Here is a 17,741-nt window from a genome sequence, read left to right on the forward strand (position 1 = left end):
CAATTTTCTTTTAACCGACCTACCTATCCACCTCATATATATATATATATATATATATATATATATATATATATATATATATATATGGATCGCAATAAAATTGTAGTTGGCATGTTCTCTGACGTGCGTGTTCCGACGTGGGTATCATGTTATTCGGAGTGTGATTTGTTCTAATTTTACTATTAAATCTCAGGACAGACCATAAATCCCGTGGTTACTAATTTGCTGCTAATATTGCGTCTCTGCAAATAAAATATAATTTTTCACATCCTTATTTCTGTGTTGCTGCATGTATAGAAACAAGAATGTGTACATGCCATATATAAATATACATACATACGTCTGTATGTATGCATTATGTATGTGTATATATATATATATATAATTATTTATACATACACACACACACACACACACACACACACACACATATATATATATACAAATATATATGAATATATGTATATATAATTATTTAGACATACAGATAGACAGACATATATATACATATGCTTATGTGCGTGTAACTAAATTAAATTAAATTAAATCGAATATATATTTCAATTTATTATTTCCTTTTTCTTTGATAACAATTTCACTTTTATCAGTTTTTGCTCAATATAAACTAACAAATCTGATAGATGTTCGTCGGTTAATATACCTTTTATCTCACCCGTTAGTCCACTTTTTATCGAAAAATAATGACTGGTATGAATTATCTAGTAGCACCATATTCATCAGAGAGCGTTAAGTTTGTTAATTTAGTTGGTCAAAAAAAAATTTAATAATTTGAAATTATTGTAGCAATCAGCATATATAAAAATTAGGTTCAGTGATTAATGTTAATTAAATCTTGTTATGACAAAGTAGCGGTGACTCCGAAATTTTAATTTATATTTTTTTTCTAATTTTGATGGTAGGAAGCTTGTTGATTATATCGCTCACAATATTTGAATGGTACTTATTTTATCGACCTTGAAAAGATGAAAAGCAAAGACAACTTTGGTGGAATTTGAACAGAAAACGTAAAGAGTCGGAGGAAATGCCGCTAAGCATTTTCTTTGACTCGCTAACGATTCTGCCACCGCACCACCTTTGAAATTTTTATTTTTCAAATTAGGTATGCATTGAGATGATGGAAAACATTAGCTCGTGGACTAATATTAATTTAACGAATATTTGCAGGTGCTATGGTTACTGAGGAAATGCATCGCTTTTATTAGGCTTAACTCAATAAAGCATATCCTTATCCTTTTCCAGTTCTTGCTAAACTTCATGACAGAGACGTCACTGTGTAGATGCACAAGCCACGCGCACAGGTTGTCAAGACAACAATGATTTCCAAAAGTACCTCGAGACTCCCTCAGCATGTGACATTAGTAATGTAATTAAATTTTAAAAGATATTTTCCCATTGCATCAAGTAAGATAGCAATCATTCAATTATTGAAAAATGGATCAACAACAGGTTTCTTTTTAATGCTTTAGTTTTTACTTGAATATTTATTTATTTTGTCACACAGTTGTGTTTACAATGTAAACTAACAGTTCAAATATGTCCGAACGCTATTTGAACTTTTAAAAGCTTTTCACTGCAGTTTCTCCTGCATAGATCAAAAAGTTGTTAAAGCACTGTAATCAACTCAGAGTATTCTCTATTGGTTTGATAATTGTATTTCAAAACAGTTTCTTCTCTTTGGTGCTAGACACCAAGAGAGTAAAACTCTTAACTGATTGGGAAGCCAAAGTTTCTTTGTCTTAAGTTTGTATACTTTCCTTCACTGTTTCGCGCAGCTTCTCACGTACTTGTCTTTGTTACATTTTTAGAGACCTAGTCTACACATTAAAGTAAAAGGTAAACGGATCCCCAATCGATTTTTACTACGGGTATTCTAGGCGTTTGATCGTTTGAAATCCTTTGCATTATCGTATATGTGGCTGAGTATTCAATAGTCATGTATAGTCTTAACGTAATCTTCGGCCAAGATCATCGTAACACTGTACATTACGAAGCTGGTCATTGAATTACTGTCTACATATCAGCCTTCCACATGGTTTTTGTTGGCCCAATTTTATTCACAAAGGTCTGACTGACCTGGGGCTGATGGTAGAAGACACTTGTCCCAGATACCACACAGTAGAATTGAATCGTGTTCATATATTCCAAAGTTATAGACAATATATTATGTACTAATAATTTATGCAACTGTTTAACCGGTAGCCAGCTCTGATCGAGCAGATCTATGATCAAAGCCATTCTGACCGAAACAAGTAGATGCCTGCTCATCTTGAATAACACAGAAAAGTGTAGAGAAGAGACTAATGGAGAAAGCTATACAAAGAAATATGAAAAAGTAATCACCTTCCTTTTACAATGTCTTGTCCAGATTCTGGCATTACATGAGAAGAAAACGCTTTTTATTTTGCATCGCGGTCAAAGAATCATCTTGACGTAAAGGTTTATCGCTGAAAGCGGTTGAGAACTGAATCAAACAGCTAAATCTTCAATAATAATAGTGTCGATGAAGTTGATATCTTTGTTAGGCAAGGATTGACGAAAAGATCAAGGACGGTACAGCCGGATACAATGTGTAAATACATGAAAAGCGTGTTATAAAAAACAAGAAATAGCAAACGCCAAAATTAGTCGAACAAAAATCCCTAGAAATGGGATTACTCGAGAAAACCCCACAAATCCGCGGTCACCTTGACATCTAAGGCAAGTGCCTTCTCCTAACGGTCCTTCTTCAATCTACAAAGAAGTCCGTTCTTCCAGCCCATAGTCGCCATTCTCATTCACCTTTCAACAAATTTGCTGGAAGAGGCATTTCTTCTTTATCCTCTCCAATCTCATTTTTTTTTTTTCAAGTGCAAAGAAAAGCGAGAGAAAAGTAAGTTTAATATGAAGAGTATCCGATAATAAATATATTTACATTTACCAACTTTGATGAAATAAATAAATTGAGGTTTTGGTATTCATGTCTTTCGTAAGATCATTAATTACATATATAAATTGATAAAGTTACAACATATCAAAACCAGAACATGAGCCTAGTTAGTCAGGTACCTTTTTTGCCAACCGACGATACTCACAGTGGAGGCGCAATGGCCCAGTTATTAGGACAGCGGACTCGCGGTCATATGATCACGGTTTCGATTCCCAGACCGGGCGTTGTGAGTGTTTATTGAGAGAAAATACCTAAAGTCCCACGAGGCTCCGGCAGGGGATGGTGGCGAACCCTGCTGTACTCTTCCACCACAACTTTCTCTCACTCTTACTTCCTATTTCTGTTGTACCTGTAATTCAAAGAGTCAGCCGTGTCACACTGTGTCACGCTGAATATCCCCGAGAACTACGTTAAGGGTACACGTATCTGTGGAGTGCTCAGCCACTTGCACGTTAATTTCACGAGCAGGCTGTTCCGTTGATCGGATCAACTGGAACCCTCGACGTCGTAAGCGACGGAGTGCCAACAACAACAACGATACACACAGTAGTAAATTACAGAAAAAATTACACTGTAAGCAATTAATAACAACATGTATGTGTATATAATGTGTATATAACGAGAATGTATATATACTAAACTCAAGCTAAAATCATTAGTCGACCTTAACATTTCTGCAGTAGAACTTGTCTGATTTTCTAAACATATAGTTTCCTGTTTCATTTCTGTCAGTAAAGTTGGACTATAGACTAGCTTTTATATATATATCTTCTCAACTTATTTAACAACTGTTTATAAGAACACTTTCAGATTAATTTTATTTCATACTTTGAATATCATATTCGCTAAATGCGTCATGATATTTTATTTATTTCTACCTTTATTTTTCTATCAAATATGGCAGCTATTTTCAAAAGTTCTATATAATTCATTGCATTTCTAGATGCAAAGTAAAAAGGAAGTTCTTTTATATTTTATTCAATTCGCTCAATAATTTAATGTAGTCACAAGCCAATGTAGCTCTGATGCTTATTTCTCTTTATATATCAACCAACTCATACAGGAAATAAATCGTGTATGAAAGGCCAAACTTTGGACATGCCAGTATGTCTGTTTACTATTAAAATAATAATAATGAAAAAAAAATTAAATTACTCTAGCTCAGATTTATGGAATCTGCTTCAGATAATATTTCTGCTCGGAGCTGTGATCTTCCATTTTTCCCCACCCTCTCTCTCTTCTATCTCTCTCTCTCTCTCTTCTATCTCTCTCTCTCTCTCTTCTATCTCTCTCTCTCTTTCTTTTTCTCTCTCTCTCTCTCGTTTTATTAGGTGTTGTGGTGTGTGTTAACGCTTCTCTGCATATCTCTTAATAATTTGCCTTGTGAAGATTTCAGCGCAGCAATGCACTCTGACAAAGCCCTCATCAATTATCCGCTTCTACTGCTGCTTGCTCATTTGGCACACGTTACCGCTAGGCCGTTATATAGTTATTCATTTATTTGTTTGAAATATTTATCTAATTTACCCGATTTAGTCAGTCGCCTACAGCCATTCTGGGGCAACACTTTCAAGGTTTTTTAGTCGATCAATCGCCCACATTGCATATTTCAGGCTAGCATTTAATCCGTTCAGTTCTGTTTGTAGACCCATTTGGTTACGAGTTATAAAGGGACATTTACAACAAAGCTAACCTAAACACAGGCAAATATACAATTACAAATGTGTGTGTGTGTGTGTGTGTGTGTGTGTGTGTGTGTGTGTTTGGCTCCTCATCGCTTGACAACCGGCGTTCGTGTCTACAAGCGGTTTGACAAAAGTGCCCGATAGAATTAGTACTTGAATTTTAAAAACAATAAGTACTGGGGCCGATCCATTCAACAAAAAGTTCTGCAAGGCAGTGCCCCAGCATGGCCGCAGTCAAATGACTGAAACTAGATAAAAGATATATACGCGCATAATATATATATATATATATATATATATATATATATATATATATATATACACACACACATACGCACAGTAACACGTTGTTAGATGTTCCTACAGGAATACAAATATTGGTTTCAAATTTTGGCACAAGGGAAGCAACGTCAGGGGAGAGATAAGTCGATTACATTGACCTTAGCATTCAACTGGTACTTTATGTTATCGGCCCGAAGGTTTAAAAGCAAAATTGACCTCGGTGGCATTTGAACTCAAAATATAAAGTCGAAAGAAATGCTACTAAATATTCTTCCCAGCGCGGTAATGATTCCGCCAGCTCGTCGCTTTCAGAAATGCAAATATTATATGTTAATATTGGTTTCAAAATTTGGTAGAAAGCCGGAAAACTCAGGGGAGGGACTAAGTTACTTCGATCCCAGGGTTATTTTATCGACTCCGAAAAGATGAAAGGCAAAGCCTTAGACAAAGTTTAATATTGGATTCAAACTTTGGAACGAGCCTAGAAATTTCAGGTGAGGGATTAAGTCGATTTTATCGACCCGAAGGATAGAAGGCAAAATGGACCTCGGTGGAATTTGAACTCCGAATGTAAGGACAGACGAGATAAGGTTTGATATTAGCATGCAATATTAAGTCGGTGAGCTGGCAGAACCGTTAGCATGCTGGCCAAAATGCTTAGCAGCATTTCCTCTGGTTTCACGTTCTGAGTTCAAATTCCGTCGAGACCAACTCTGCCATTCAACCTTTCGAGGTCGATAAGATAAATAGTTGAACATTAGAGTCAATGTAATCGACTTACTCCCCACTCCTCAGGTCAATATTTGAGATTAGTATTAAACCTTATCAATTGTACTGAGATAGTTGAAAAGACTTGAGATGAGAACTCTGTCACAATTTTTCAAACTAACGAAAATACTTTCATTTTTAAATGTAATGAGAAGTGTCACTTGCTGGGGATATTCAGTTTGTAACAAAATACAAACCCGTAACTTTTTCTCTGAAAACATGCGAGTGTACATATCTGAAACATATGTACCTAACCAAAGTGATGATAATTTTATATATTACTTTCAAGAACACCAAATTTGTCTGTATTATTCACTCTCTGAGTAGTCGTACTGACTGCAATGTAACTTTCAACTCATATATATATATATATATATATATATATATATATATAAACTTTTCCTATACCACATTTTTTGCACATATTTTCCATGAATTTTCATAAATAACTGATAAATGAAACGTTTTTATATCAACTATAAATCTTTTATATATTTTTTACAGTATTCATTCGAATTTTTCATGTTTCATAAAAATTTTTCTGAGTTATTAATATTTGTTTTTATTTTGTGGGAAAAACATATTGGTTTATTATTTATTTCCTGCACAATTTGCCTGAAATGATGTGAAACAAAGAACAAAAATATACAAATATCACACTACATAATATTCTCATCTATGATAGAATATCATTTATGAAGTGCGAAAAACTCTTCCAGATGGATTTGCATCAAACGTGGCGGAGAAAGTAAAAAATTTATTTAAATTTATTTTGATCTTGAATCTTAGAAGAAAAACGGAATATCAATGACTGGTGCAATCTGCAGTCATTAAACACATTTTTATAGCGAAATGTACTAAAAATTGAAATTTACCTTTACTAATTCGGCGAATATGTGTAATGCTAATACAAATTGCATCAGCCATGTAAGATATAAACCTAGAGTTAAAGGAAGTCAAACATTTCGTGATAGTTATTAGAGCGAATGTATTTTCACAGTAAGTAGTGTGCGGTGTAAAGTAGAATTCAGTTACTGCAGAATTTATTTCTACTGAAATTGGGAGGCCTTTTCGATTGCTGATCCATGTTATGTTAATTACCTTACGACACGATTTTGAGAAAAAGCAGAGATATTCACAATATCCATTCTTCTCTCAGGATCTAAATTTGAAACCTTGCATACATGTAGGACATCTACTGTTGTCGCTATTTCTTGTCTATAACAGCTCTTTGCGGTTTTTTCCGAATAATTTCAATGAAAAATTTCAGGACTCTGATATTCTTGTTTGTGAGACTAGAAAAGCATGGGAAGACTAAAAATAGTGTTACTACAATTTTCAGAAAATTTCTAGCATGATTCACAATATACAAGGACTCCTCCAAATAGATGGTTATAAATAGATATCACTCAAAATTAAGGTGACTCTGTTGTTTTTTGTATAGGAAAGATAAGCAAATTATTCCGGCCATGCCTATCACAACTTGTTTTCAGACGATAGGATTACAAATGCATTATCCATTGATGTTTTTCTTTTTGTAAGATAGATCTGATTTGAGAGTAGCTTTGTTGCTATTTCTAGCAAGTTGAATGACCATCTAGAACCTATCTCACTGGATAGATTGTGATCTTAATTGTATGGATATAAGGGTAAATACCTATGTGTGCGTGAGTTTGAATACCTACGTATGTACGATTGTGAATATGTTGATCATTTAGATAAAAATAAAAGCTGGTTTAGTAAAATTATATTATTCAGATTTGATTATCAATATTTGATTATCAATTTCAGATTGTTTTCCTTTAGCATAATGGATATTTAATGACAACTGATGTACATTTATGATAACATTTGTGTAGTGGCGTCTTTATTACATAACAGTATGTTACGTTTAAAAGTCCTGCTGTTCCATTTTAATTACTTAACTTGTTCACTATTGTTTAGTGTTTGTATATTAACCATAATTAAAAATACGAAGCTTAGATAATATTATCTGTCGAGTAACACCGTTAAATAATAGTGTTATAGACTATTATTTAATAATATTGTTATGAAATATTGTTATATAATATCGTTATATAATATTGTTGATTGGGGCATACGTTTCAACCCTTGCTGCGCGATCTTTTTCACTCAATCCTTATTTGCTTTCCTCTCAACAAGTTCTAAAACTCCTACGTTGCAATAGAGTTTCTTCAGATGTCTTCCGTCTTTATGCAATGCCTTTACAAATTACTAATCTTCTGTGAAATATCAAACAAATCTATTAAATTCAGCGATATAATTACTTCACCGAAATCCAAGTTTTCCTTAATTAACAGAAACATTTCACTGGCAACGTTCCAAACTCTTCATTCAAATAGCTAGCTACAATGGCTCATACACAGAAAACAGAACAATTGGAAGAAGCAGAATGGTAATACAGAGATATTACAATACTGGAATAAAATGTGATCTTCCACTAGAAATTAATATCCTCTTGGAATATTAGAATACTGGAAGTATTCAAAACAGATCAAAAGTTCATTACACAATACACTACGCCACAATAAACCGCATTAAGCTGCTTTGTAAAGCACTATCCATAACCGCTACAGTTCTAAATATCCTTACCACGGTACTATAGACGTAGTTCCATAGCACAGCACATCCCTACTATAGAATTACGTTACTAAATAGTAGCATCGCACTATATATCCTTACCGTAGTACTAAACATAGCTAAGTAGTAACACAGCACTATGCATCACTACTCTCTTCTATAGCACTTATACATCACTATTATTATTACTACATGGGGACTATACATTACTACTATAATATTTAAATCATTTATCCAACACTACACTAACATTACGCATTACTGTCGTACCACTTTACAGGCCTGCTTAACAATATACATCGCCACTACAGCAGTACATATGTATGTATGTATGCATGTTTATATATATATATATATATATACAATTATAAATAATGATGAAACTTTCAGGGATGTTTGGCCTCGTGACTGGCACGAACTGATTAGATTTTGGAATCGATCCCGTACCGGACAAGGATTTTAGATTATTTTTCCTGTTTTTTACTTAATTTTTGAGCGCGGTCGGGTTCATTTTTAGTATTCTCGTTTGTGAGAGCAGTCGAGTTTATTTAAGATATTCTCACTTTAAAAATCATCTTCGGCTAATCGATGAGAGGACGTTGGTGTTGCCTTGGCGGAGGTTTACGCACTCTGAGTGATCTTGTTTATAATTGCATTTATAATTTTCACATTAAAAGGTGTTTTTCATATGCTAGCCACTGATAAAATTTTATAATAAAATTTCATCCTTGTATTAGAAGTATATATATATATATATATATATATATATATATATATATATATATATATATATACAGAAAGATATGTATTTTCAAATGTTTTTTATATACACGTAAGACATCTTGCATTCATATGCACCCTAATAACACCATATATAAATGAAGGCCTGAAGTGATCTTACCAGGATCTGCTAAATTGCAGCACAAACAATTAGAGTTAACAATCCTGAAAATTTCAACAAGTTCCTGTCTTTGTCAACACAATCACAGCAATAGCATGAGCAAGAATTACACTCTACACTGGTATTTAAAATCCTTCCTCACTTCTGTAAAAACAAATTATTTACGTTCTACTACACGATAATATATACGCAAACACGCATACATACATATACATATACATATATATATATATATATATATATATATATTTATTTATGTGTTTCAGCCAAGTGGCTGCGGTCATGCTGGTGCATAACCGTGATTTTCACGTTCCTCGCATGGCTCTTCTCCCCCACCTGACATGGTCCAATCAAGAGTTTTGATGGCACATCTGGTGTATAAGAGAATTTGACATAGCTGCCCTAAACTGCGTCTCATTACGAGCCATTGGTTCGTCTGGTACCGTGGAGAGGAAAGTGTCAAGTTTTTCTTGAAGACCTCCGTATCCATGTTTTGCATGTCTCTCAAATGTTTTGGCAGGGCATTGAAGAGCTGAGGTCCTCTGAAACCGAGGCTGCTGCAGTATCTCGTTCTTATGTGAGATGCAGTGGACGGTACCTTTGGCACCATGGTACCGTCCACTGCATCTCACATAAGAACGAGATATATGCTGCCCTAATTCTTCGAAACGCTTAGTTTAGAATAGGGGCAGCTGATGAAGGAAATATTCTCTATGTTGCCCGTTTGTGCTTCTGTACACTCATTATGTTATGTTTTTCATTTTGCCCAACGTTTTTTTGTGACGTCCTGTACCCAGATATGCATCCATATATAATGTAGATGTAAGTTTGTACATATATGTACGTATATATGAATATACTCACATATTATTTGTATTATTATCGTTATATATATATATATATATATATATATATATATATATATATATGTATCAAGAAAGAGAGGATGAGAGAAACATACATACATACATATAGGTACATGGATATATATATGTGTTTATATACTCATATATTCATTCATGTTATATATATATGTGTGTGTGTGTGTGTGTGTGTGTGTACATACATGTAAATATATATATATATGTATATGTGTGTGTGTATATATATATATCTATGTATTGAATGTGTGTATATAAATATATTCGTGTGTATGAGCGCGCACACACACACACACACACACGCACGCATATATATAGATATATATATAAAAATATGTTGTTGGGGTAAATATTCCTCCTCGAACTTTGTAAATATTTTACGGCGTACTTATCCTCGTGGTTGACAATTAAGCTTAATAAATATCGTTTAACATATGTCTTTAGCTGATAATATTTTTGTAGCAGCAAATTTGATGTCTTTAGCTTAGGGATTGTAAATGTTGAATAGATAAATGTTGGTGATAATATTTAAAGTATAACCATTTAGAAAATTTGGCCTAGGAAGTTCATGACTTCGCCAAAATTATTTTGACGTGAGTGCAGTAAAAGTACGAATACAAGAATTTACAGACTGGCGTATATAGTCTCCCAAGAGTTTATCTACTTCTTCACTTATCTCCTTTTTCTATCTTTTACTTGTTTCAGTCATTAAACTGTAGCTACGCTGGAGCACTACGTTGAAGAATCTTTTAAGTCGAATGAATCGACGCCAGTACTTTTTTTTTTAAGCCTGGTACTTATCCCCTCGGCGTCTTTTGCCGAGCTGCTAAGTTACAGGGATGTAAACACTCCAACACTGGTTGTCAAGCGATTGTAGGGGACAAATACAGACACAGAGACGTGTGTGTGTGTGTGTGTGTGTGTGTGTGTGTGTGTGTGTGTAGTCTACTGTTCCATGATGGTAAGATCAACAAAACAGAACTCCATCTGGTGAAAGATAAATATTAAATAAACGCAATACGTGTCTTCATGTGCATAACAAACTATCTCGTTATGCCATGTGGGGAGACGTGTTATTAAACCTTGTTTGGGAAGTTCTCAGCTCATGAAATTAATAGTAGCACATAAAAAACATATATTGTGTTTATTAAATAAAATATATATGTATACGATGGGCTTCTTTCATTTTCCGGCTATCAAATCTACTCACAAGGCTTTGGTCAGCCCGAGGCTATAGTAGAAGACACTTGCCCAAGGTGCCACGCAGTGGGACCGAACCCGGAACCAAGTGGTTCGTAAGGAAGTTACTTACCACACAGTCACTCCTACTCCTATATATATATATATATCTGTAAAAATATGTGACACTTAGTCGATAGCCATGATAAAACTCCGAGTTTCGGATGCGGGGGCCCACGCCAACATCTCGTCAGTTATCCGGCCATTGAGAATTCCTGTGAAAAATGACCGTTAAACAAAGGGAAATTACTGTGTAGTGACCATCATTAAGACAAAAGAGCTAATAGACCGCTAAGTAGGTTAAGGTAAGGGAGTAGAGAAGTCTATAACTTCGCGCAAGCGCACGAATCTGTCCTACTTAGCGGTCTATTAGCTCTTTTGTCTTAATGATGGTCACTACACAGTAATTTCCCTTTGTTTAACGGTCATTTTTCACAGGAATTTTCAATGGCCGGATAACTGAAGACATGTTGGCGTGGGTTTCCGCCCCGGCATCCGAAACTCGGAGTTTTATCATGGCTACCGAATAAGTGTCATATATTTTTACAGATGAATTCTTCTATTTACATAATATCGAGGTCACTTTCTTTCTTTTGGTGTCCTTCCTATCAATATATATATATATATATATATATATATATATATATTAACAGTATTAATAAAATAGATGGAATGAGTAAAATATTTTAGTAGGTACGACATGTTTTGACCCGTTCTGGGTTTCTTCGGGTACATCAATAAAAAGAAGTCTTACTAGAGATTTTCTGATTCGGTTTTATCTATTGCTATATGTCCATCAATTTCGAGATTGGGTAAAAAACACAGAAAAATTGAAACGCAAAAACTTCAGATATGAACGTGAAAATTATACATTCTAGTTTAGAGAAAATGACATAATGAGCCTTCGCTGTTGTAACTGTTAAGAGAAAGAAAAGGATGTAGAAGTTGAGAATATTTTTGTGTTCATGCTTAGACGCACATATACATACACAAATACATATATATACGCACATATATATACGCGCTCACGCACGCACATCCAAGTATATGGGTATATACATAGAACTAGATACACGCGCATACGCACACATATAGACGAATACATACGTATATATGCAGGTACACACGTGTATATGTATATATATATAAAGTCTGTCATACCGGCCATGATGAAATACCACAAGGTATAGAAAATACGTATTCGCCTTTATATATTTAATCCTTTATATTGAACACTCAATATTTCATCTATTCAATAAGACATATTCCATATATTCAATAAGACATTGAATACTTTATTTCATTGTACCATCCATTTTTATATTATATATTCCATATCCCACATTAATTTTACAAGAATATAAATAAAACATATAAAACAGACAGAGTTGGAACTCTTTTAAACAAAATAATATATTACTCGATACACAATCATACAAAACCCCTCTTTTTGTATTTATTTTCACTCACATATATATATATATATATATATATATATATATATATATATATACGTACATAGCATAGGTAAATATGTGCACATATTCGTACGTAAAGCAAGATACAGACGTCTGTTCAAAGTTTACATACACACACATATACAAATATGTATGCATATATACATAGGCCCACGTACACTGTATACACGAATTCACACTAATCTATACATACACCTATAAAAAAACGCAAATGCACACAGATGAATATGTAGACATATATATATATATATCTATATATATGTACATAAACACACACACACACACATATATATATATATATATATATATATATATATATATATATATATATATATATATATATATATATATATGCACATAAATACGTATATATGCTATAGAAGACACTTACCCATTGTGCCACGCAGTGAGACTTATCCGGGACCATGTGGTTGAGAAACACACTTCCTACAACATACCAACGCTTGCGCCTATATAACTAATTACATAACTTGAATTCAGTACCAAGGAACCAGATGCTTTTCAGATTATTCAGACCAAACTTACAACGTATATGTTCCTTAGCTTATAGTAACTTGTAGTAACTAATCTAAGTTGCTCTTGTGCACCGAGTAATCGGTAAATAACTTGGACTATATTATTACAGCTTGCATTACTATATTATTTTCGCAATAGAAAAAATTATGATGCCAATATTCACTTCCTAGATAGATCCCTCTAACAGTATGTAGGTAACGAATCAACAGACTCGTTAGAGCATCGGATAGAAGCCTCATCTTATTAATTTCAACACTATTGAACGCCCTTAGTTCAATTTCCGTTGAGGTCAACTTTAACTTTTATCCTTTAGGGATCGATAAAAAAGATGTACCAGTTTAGGGCAGTGGGTTAACGATAACGTATAAACATCGAACCATTTGCCTTATGTTTGCTGCGGGTTTTTTGTGTTCTGAGTTCAAAGCCCGTCACGGTCTACTTAGGTGGTAGACTCAAACTATCAAATGATTTAATACCTGCACCTGGCACTTTGGGCGACAGTAACAAATCAGTTCTGTCGCAAGGATTCGAACTACGTCTCCATTTTGAGGATACCTTGTATCCTCTCTCCACTTTCGTTGACTCTGTAAAGGGTTATCAGCGCTTCCCTCCTTCCTATCTAACAAAAATGAATCCGTTGATAAAATGATTAAATATTATCTGCTAATTAATTTCAAACATATCAAATATAAATCTGCATTTTCAGTTTGACAATTCTTAATGACAGATATCCATTAGGAGATTATTGTCAGTCTTGAATCTGGTGAGGAAGGAAATTGTAAAGCTCGTACATTTTCAAATGTAATTATCAACATCAGAAAAGTGAAACACCTTCGAACAATAATCAAACCTGAGTTGGAGAGCAGTTTCGTTTCACTGGAGCTGCAATTAATATTTTAAACCGAACTGTTGAAGTTGAATGCCTCATAGCAGTTTAATAAGGCCATTTTTGTTTCGGTCTCTGCACCAGTTTGATAATATACCAGTCTATCTCATGTAATATTCTTCCATTTAGTGCAACTCTCGATATAATCGACCTATCCCCTCCCCGAACTTACTAACCTTTTGCTAAAATTTGACATCAACGTAAATCGAAGGAGGCAAGCTGACAGAATCGTTAGCACTCCGAGTAAAATGCTTAGTGACATTTCGTCCGTCTTGACGTTCTGAGTTCATATTCCGTCGGGGTTGACTTTGTCTTTCAACCTTACGAAGTCGATAAAATAAGTACCAGTTGAACACTGGGATTGATGTATTCGACTTGACCCTCCCCCAGAACTGCTGGACTCGTGCCGAAATTTGAAACCAATCTCTTCTATACTTGTTTTCCATTAATGTGTATTTATTTACATTTCTTTGCATATTCTACTCTTATTCATATGTATTATTTATGTTTGCTTTTCCTTGCAGAGCCTGTTCCATTCAGTCCGTCACCATTAACCCGACAGTCACGGCGAGTTCATATTCCGAGATGGGGTTGACGAGGTGTGGAAATTTTCTCAAATATTCCATGTTCATATTCAACTTCCTCATATTAGTAAGTATAAACCACTTTATTTATATCATTTCCTGTTCGAGTAACCCAGTGTGTATGTGTACGTTTGCATGAGTACGAGTTCGTGTTGGTTTTGATGGTCGTATGAAGTGGTTACAGACTATACTTCTGACTATGAGTCATATTAGGTGACCATTGATCCAAGGATGAATACATGTCAGCCAAAACGAATACTCTTTGGTTGTGTTATGATGAGTTTGGTGTAACAATGCACGGTTTTAGTATTTCTTGCACGGCCTAAGAAACAAAGGAAGAACTTAAAATTGCATTCGTAACGTAAGTAAAATATATAAAATATGTATGTACATTCTACATGTTGCATTTATAAGACAAAAAAAAGCATGGACATAACATGCAAAATATTTGAAATAGATAACATATATAAAAGATAGCATATATAAAAGATAAATATATGTATGTATGAGTAAAACTCGTTACGGATAGAAAGTTCAGCTGCTTACATTTAAGTAGTACCTATACATATTATAAAGTTACAATTCGAACCAATGAGGATGATTGCTATATCGTCATTCGGCTTGTTAAAGATAGTAGCTCAATCTCCCGGAATGGTAAATGTAGTCCTTGAAATATTGTATCCAACAATTTTAAAACTCCAATAACGTAGGATCAGCTAATTAGACTAAATTGGTGCTCCGCGAACCCCAGATTGGGAACCACTGGTATAACATATAGCACAAAATTCTGAAGGTACTTTTTTTTACTGCATAACTGCTTTATTATCATAGTTTTCTTTTTATTTAGTCTCTCTTTGTGCATCTATGAATGTGAAAGTTTTAAATGTGCAATGGGTTGTTATATGATATATGCCTTATATTATATATCAAGAACATTGGTGTTATTAGCGGTGGAGAGGTACTACAAAGGTGGAGATATAGTTACATCTATCAAAACGTTTGCAAATGATTTTCTCTGACGTAGCAAAAGCTCTTATAGCATTACAGATAGATTAGAATATTTTATTGTTGCTATTAATCTCGAAAGGATAAAATTCAAAATTGAGTTTGAACAGTCATTAGTAAAGCTTCAGTAAAGATTAAGTATGAAATACCAGATTTCGTAGGGAAAAAGAATCACGACTTTGGAACTAGATTTTACTCAGCAGCTTTAAAAGCATAATTTCAATGGACAGTCTTCAACAGAAAAGACAAATATCTTACCTTTACTGTTTTAGCGACAGACCTTGTGCTAGATTTATTGCTATTGTAGCTACTTAAACCTAGGCTTTCTCTGTCCTAACAGCGTTTAATCAAAGCGAAAGTGTACCCCGTTCTACATAATTCTTAGCATTATTTTTCGCAAAAGTGTTAGGTTTGATTGGAGAGTCCGGATTTAACTGGCAATTCCACCAGACCGAGCTATCGCTTTAAGGTTTCTTGTGCCATATATTGTCGGACGGATTTAAGTATAATAAAATTCTATCTAGCTATGTTTAAAACTATAACTTATTTATTCATTCTTTATATGTTCAAGCATATTCGAACGTGTTTGGAAGAGTTACAAATATTACTATTTCACATAACATAAAACATAGAACTTTTCAAGCGGGTGATTTTATATGAGACCATGTGTTGAAAGTGAAGTAACTATACCATAAAAGAGGCATTTAATAGCGTAAAACTCTTAATTCCCTTTACATTTAAATTTATTTCATGAGACTTCGAAATTTTCATCGCCCAAATGCGATCTTGTCGCTGACAATTCCATTGCAACTGCTTTCGATAAGTAGTGTAAATCTTTTTCTTCATTTTCTGTATAGGAAAATATTCCCTTTATTTAGTAAAGATTATTAATTAATAAATTATTTTGTAACCTATTTAATAGCATGAACTAAGAAAGTTTAAATAATAAAATCATAAAAGACAAAGGTGACACCTCTTAACTTTAAATTAATGGGAAAGATTATGTAAAATAAAATATAGAAACGTGAAAACTCTGTATATGTTTCGCAGTTATTTGAACTCATCGGTAATGCGGAGTTAATCTAAAGCAGGTTGAATATCAAGGATCTCCCCTAGGGTTTTTTTTTCTTGTCATTCTTATACATTCAGTATATCATAGTTTCCGCCAGTAGGTGATGTATCAAACCAGATGGCTCTCGGTCTTCCTCTCGAGCATTCGCAAGTAATAGTCTCTGTATACCTTGTGCTCTTACTATGTGACGAAAGTACTTTAGCTTTCTGGGTTTTTTTTTTAATAGTTGATAGCAATAATCTTTTTGTATATACACCATTCTTTACTAATTAACTATACAACAAAGCGATCATAGTTTTAAGGGTACCATGATGTAGAGATATTCAAACTGCCATGTTGGCAAAAGAAGAAAGCAGGAGAGAAGCGGTAGAGAGAGAGAGAAAGTTGGATGGTAATGTTACTTCACATACTCTTTCGTGATTGGATTAAGGTTGCAATACATTGATTTCCTAACCCGTACACAACATGTAATCTCGTTAGCAAAATATTATACTGCCGAGAGTTTTGCAGATTACGTCTGCAACACTTTAAAACATTTTTTCTCTAGTTTATCTATAGAAGCTTTTTTTTTAATTAAAAAAAAACACTAACTTCACTGTTGTTACTACATTAGTGAAATTTAGGTTCTTTCCCCTATTAGCTTCCATAATTTTTTTATATTACTATTGAGAGTTTGTGCTTCATTTTTATGTTCAATGCATCACACACTTTACATTACTACGCCATTTTAAGTCCGTTCTTCATTTTCATTTTTTTCTTTTTCTTTTACATTTCTTTTTTGTTTTTCTCACCATCTTTCGTGTATGAAAATGTGTATACCTGTTTGTGTATGAATGTGTACACGAGAATGTGCGTGTTTAAGTGTGATGTATGAT

General features: G+C 33.8%; 1 protein-coding gene across 5 annotated transcripts in view; it reads left to right on the top strand.

Annotated features, from left to right (window-relative positions):
• The window catches only part of LOC106882109 (tetraspanin-8-like), a 719,463-nt gene that overhangs the window by 463,510 nt on the left and 238,212 nt on the right, over window positions 1–17,741 (top strand). For 3 of the 5 annotated variants that reach the window (XM_089350500.1, XM_089350501.1, XM_089350503.1), the window contains one exon: window positions 14,730–14,856. In XM_089350500.1, coding sequence (XP_089206626.1) covers window positions 14,791–14,856 — 66 coding nt within the window. In that variant the 5' untranslated portion in view covers window positions 14,730–14,790. Of the gene's footprint in view, window positions 1–13,197; window positions 13,401–14,729; window positions 14,857–15,011; window positions 15,151–17,741 lie in introns of those variants that run through there. The other 2 variants (XM_089350502.1, XM_089350504.1) reach the window with 2 other exon arrangements.

The sequence above is a fragment of the Octopus bimaculoides genome, chromosome 4, assembly GCF_046866305.1.
Source record: "Octopus bimaculoides isolate indiv1 chromosome 4, ASM4686630v1, whole genome shotgun sequence".
Lineage (NCBI taxonomy): Eukaryota > Metazoa > Mollusca > Cephalopoda > Octopoda > Octopodidae > Octopus > Octopus bimaculoides.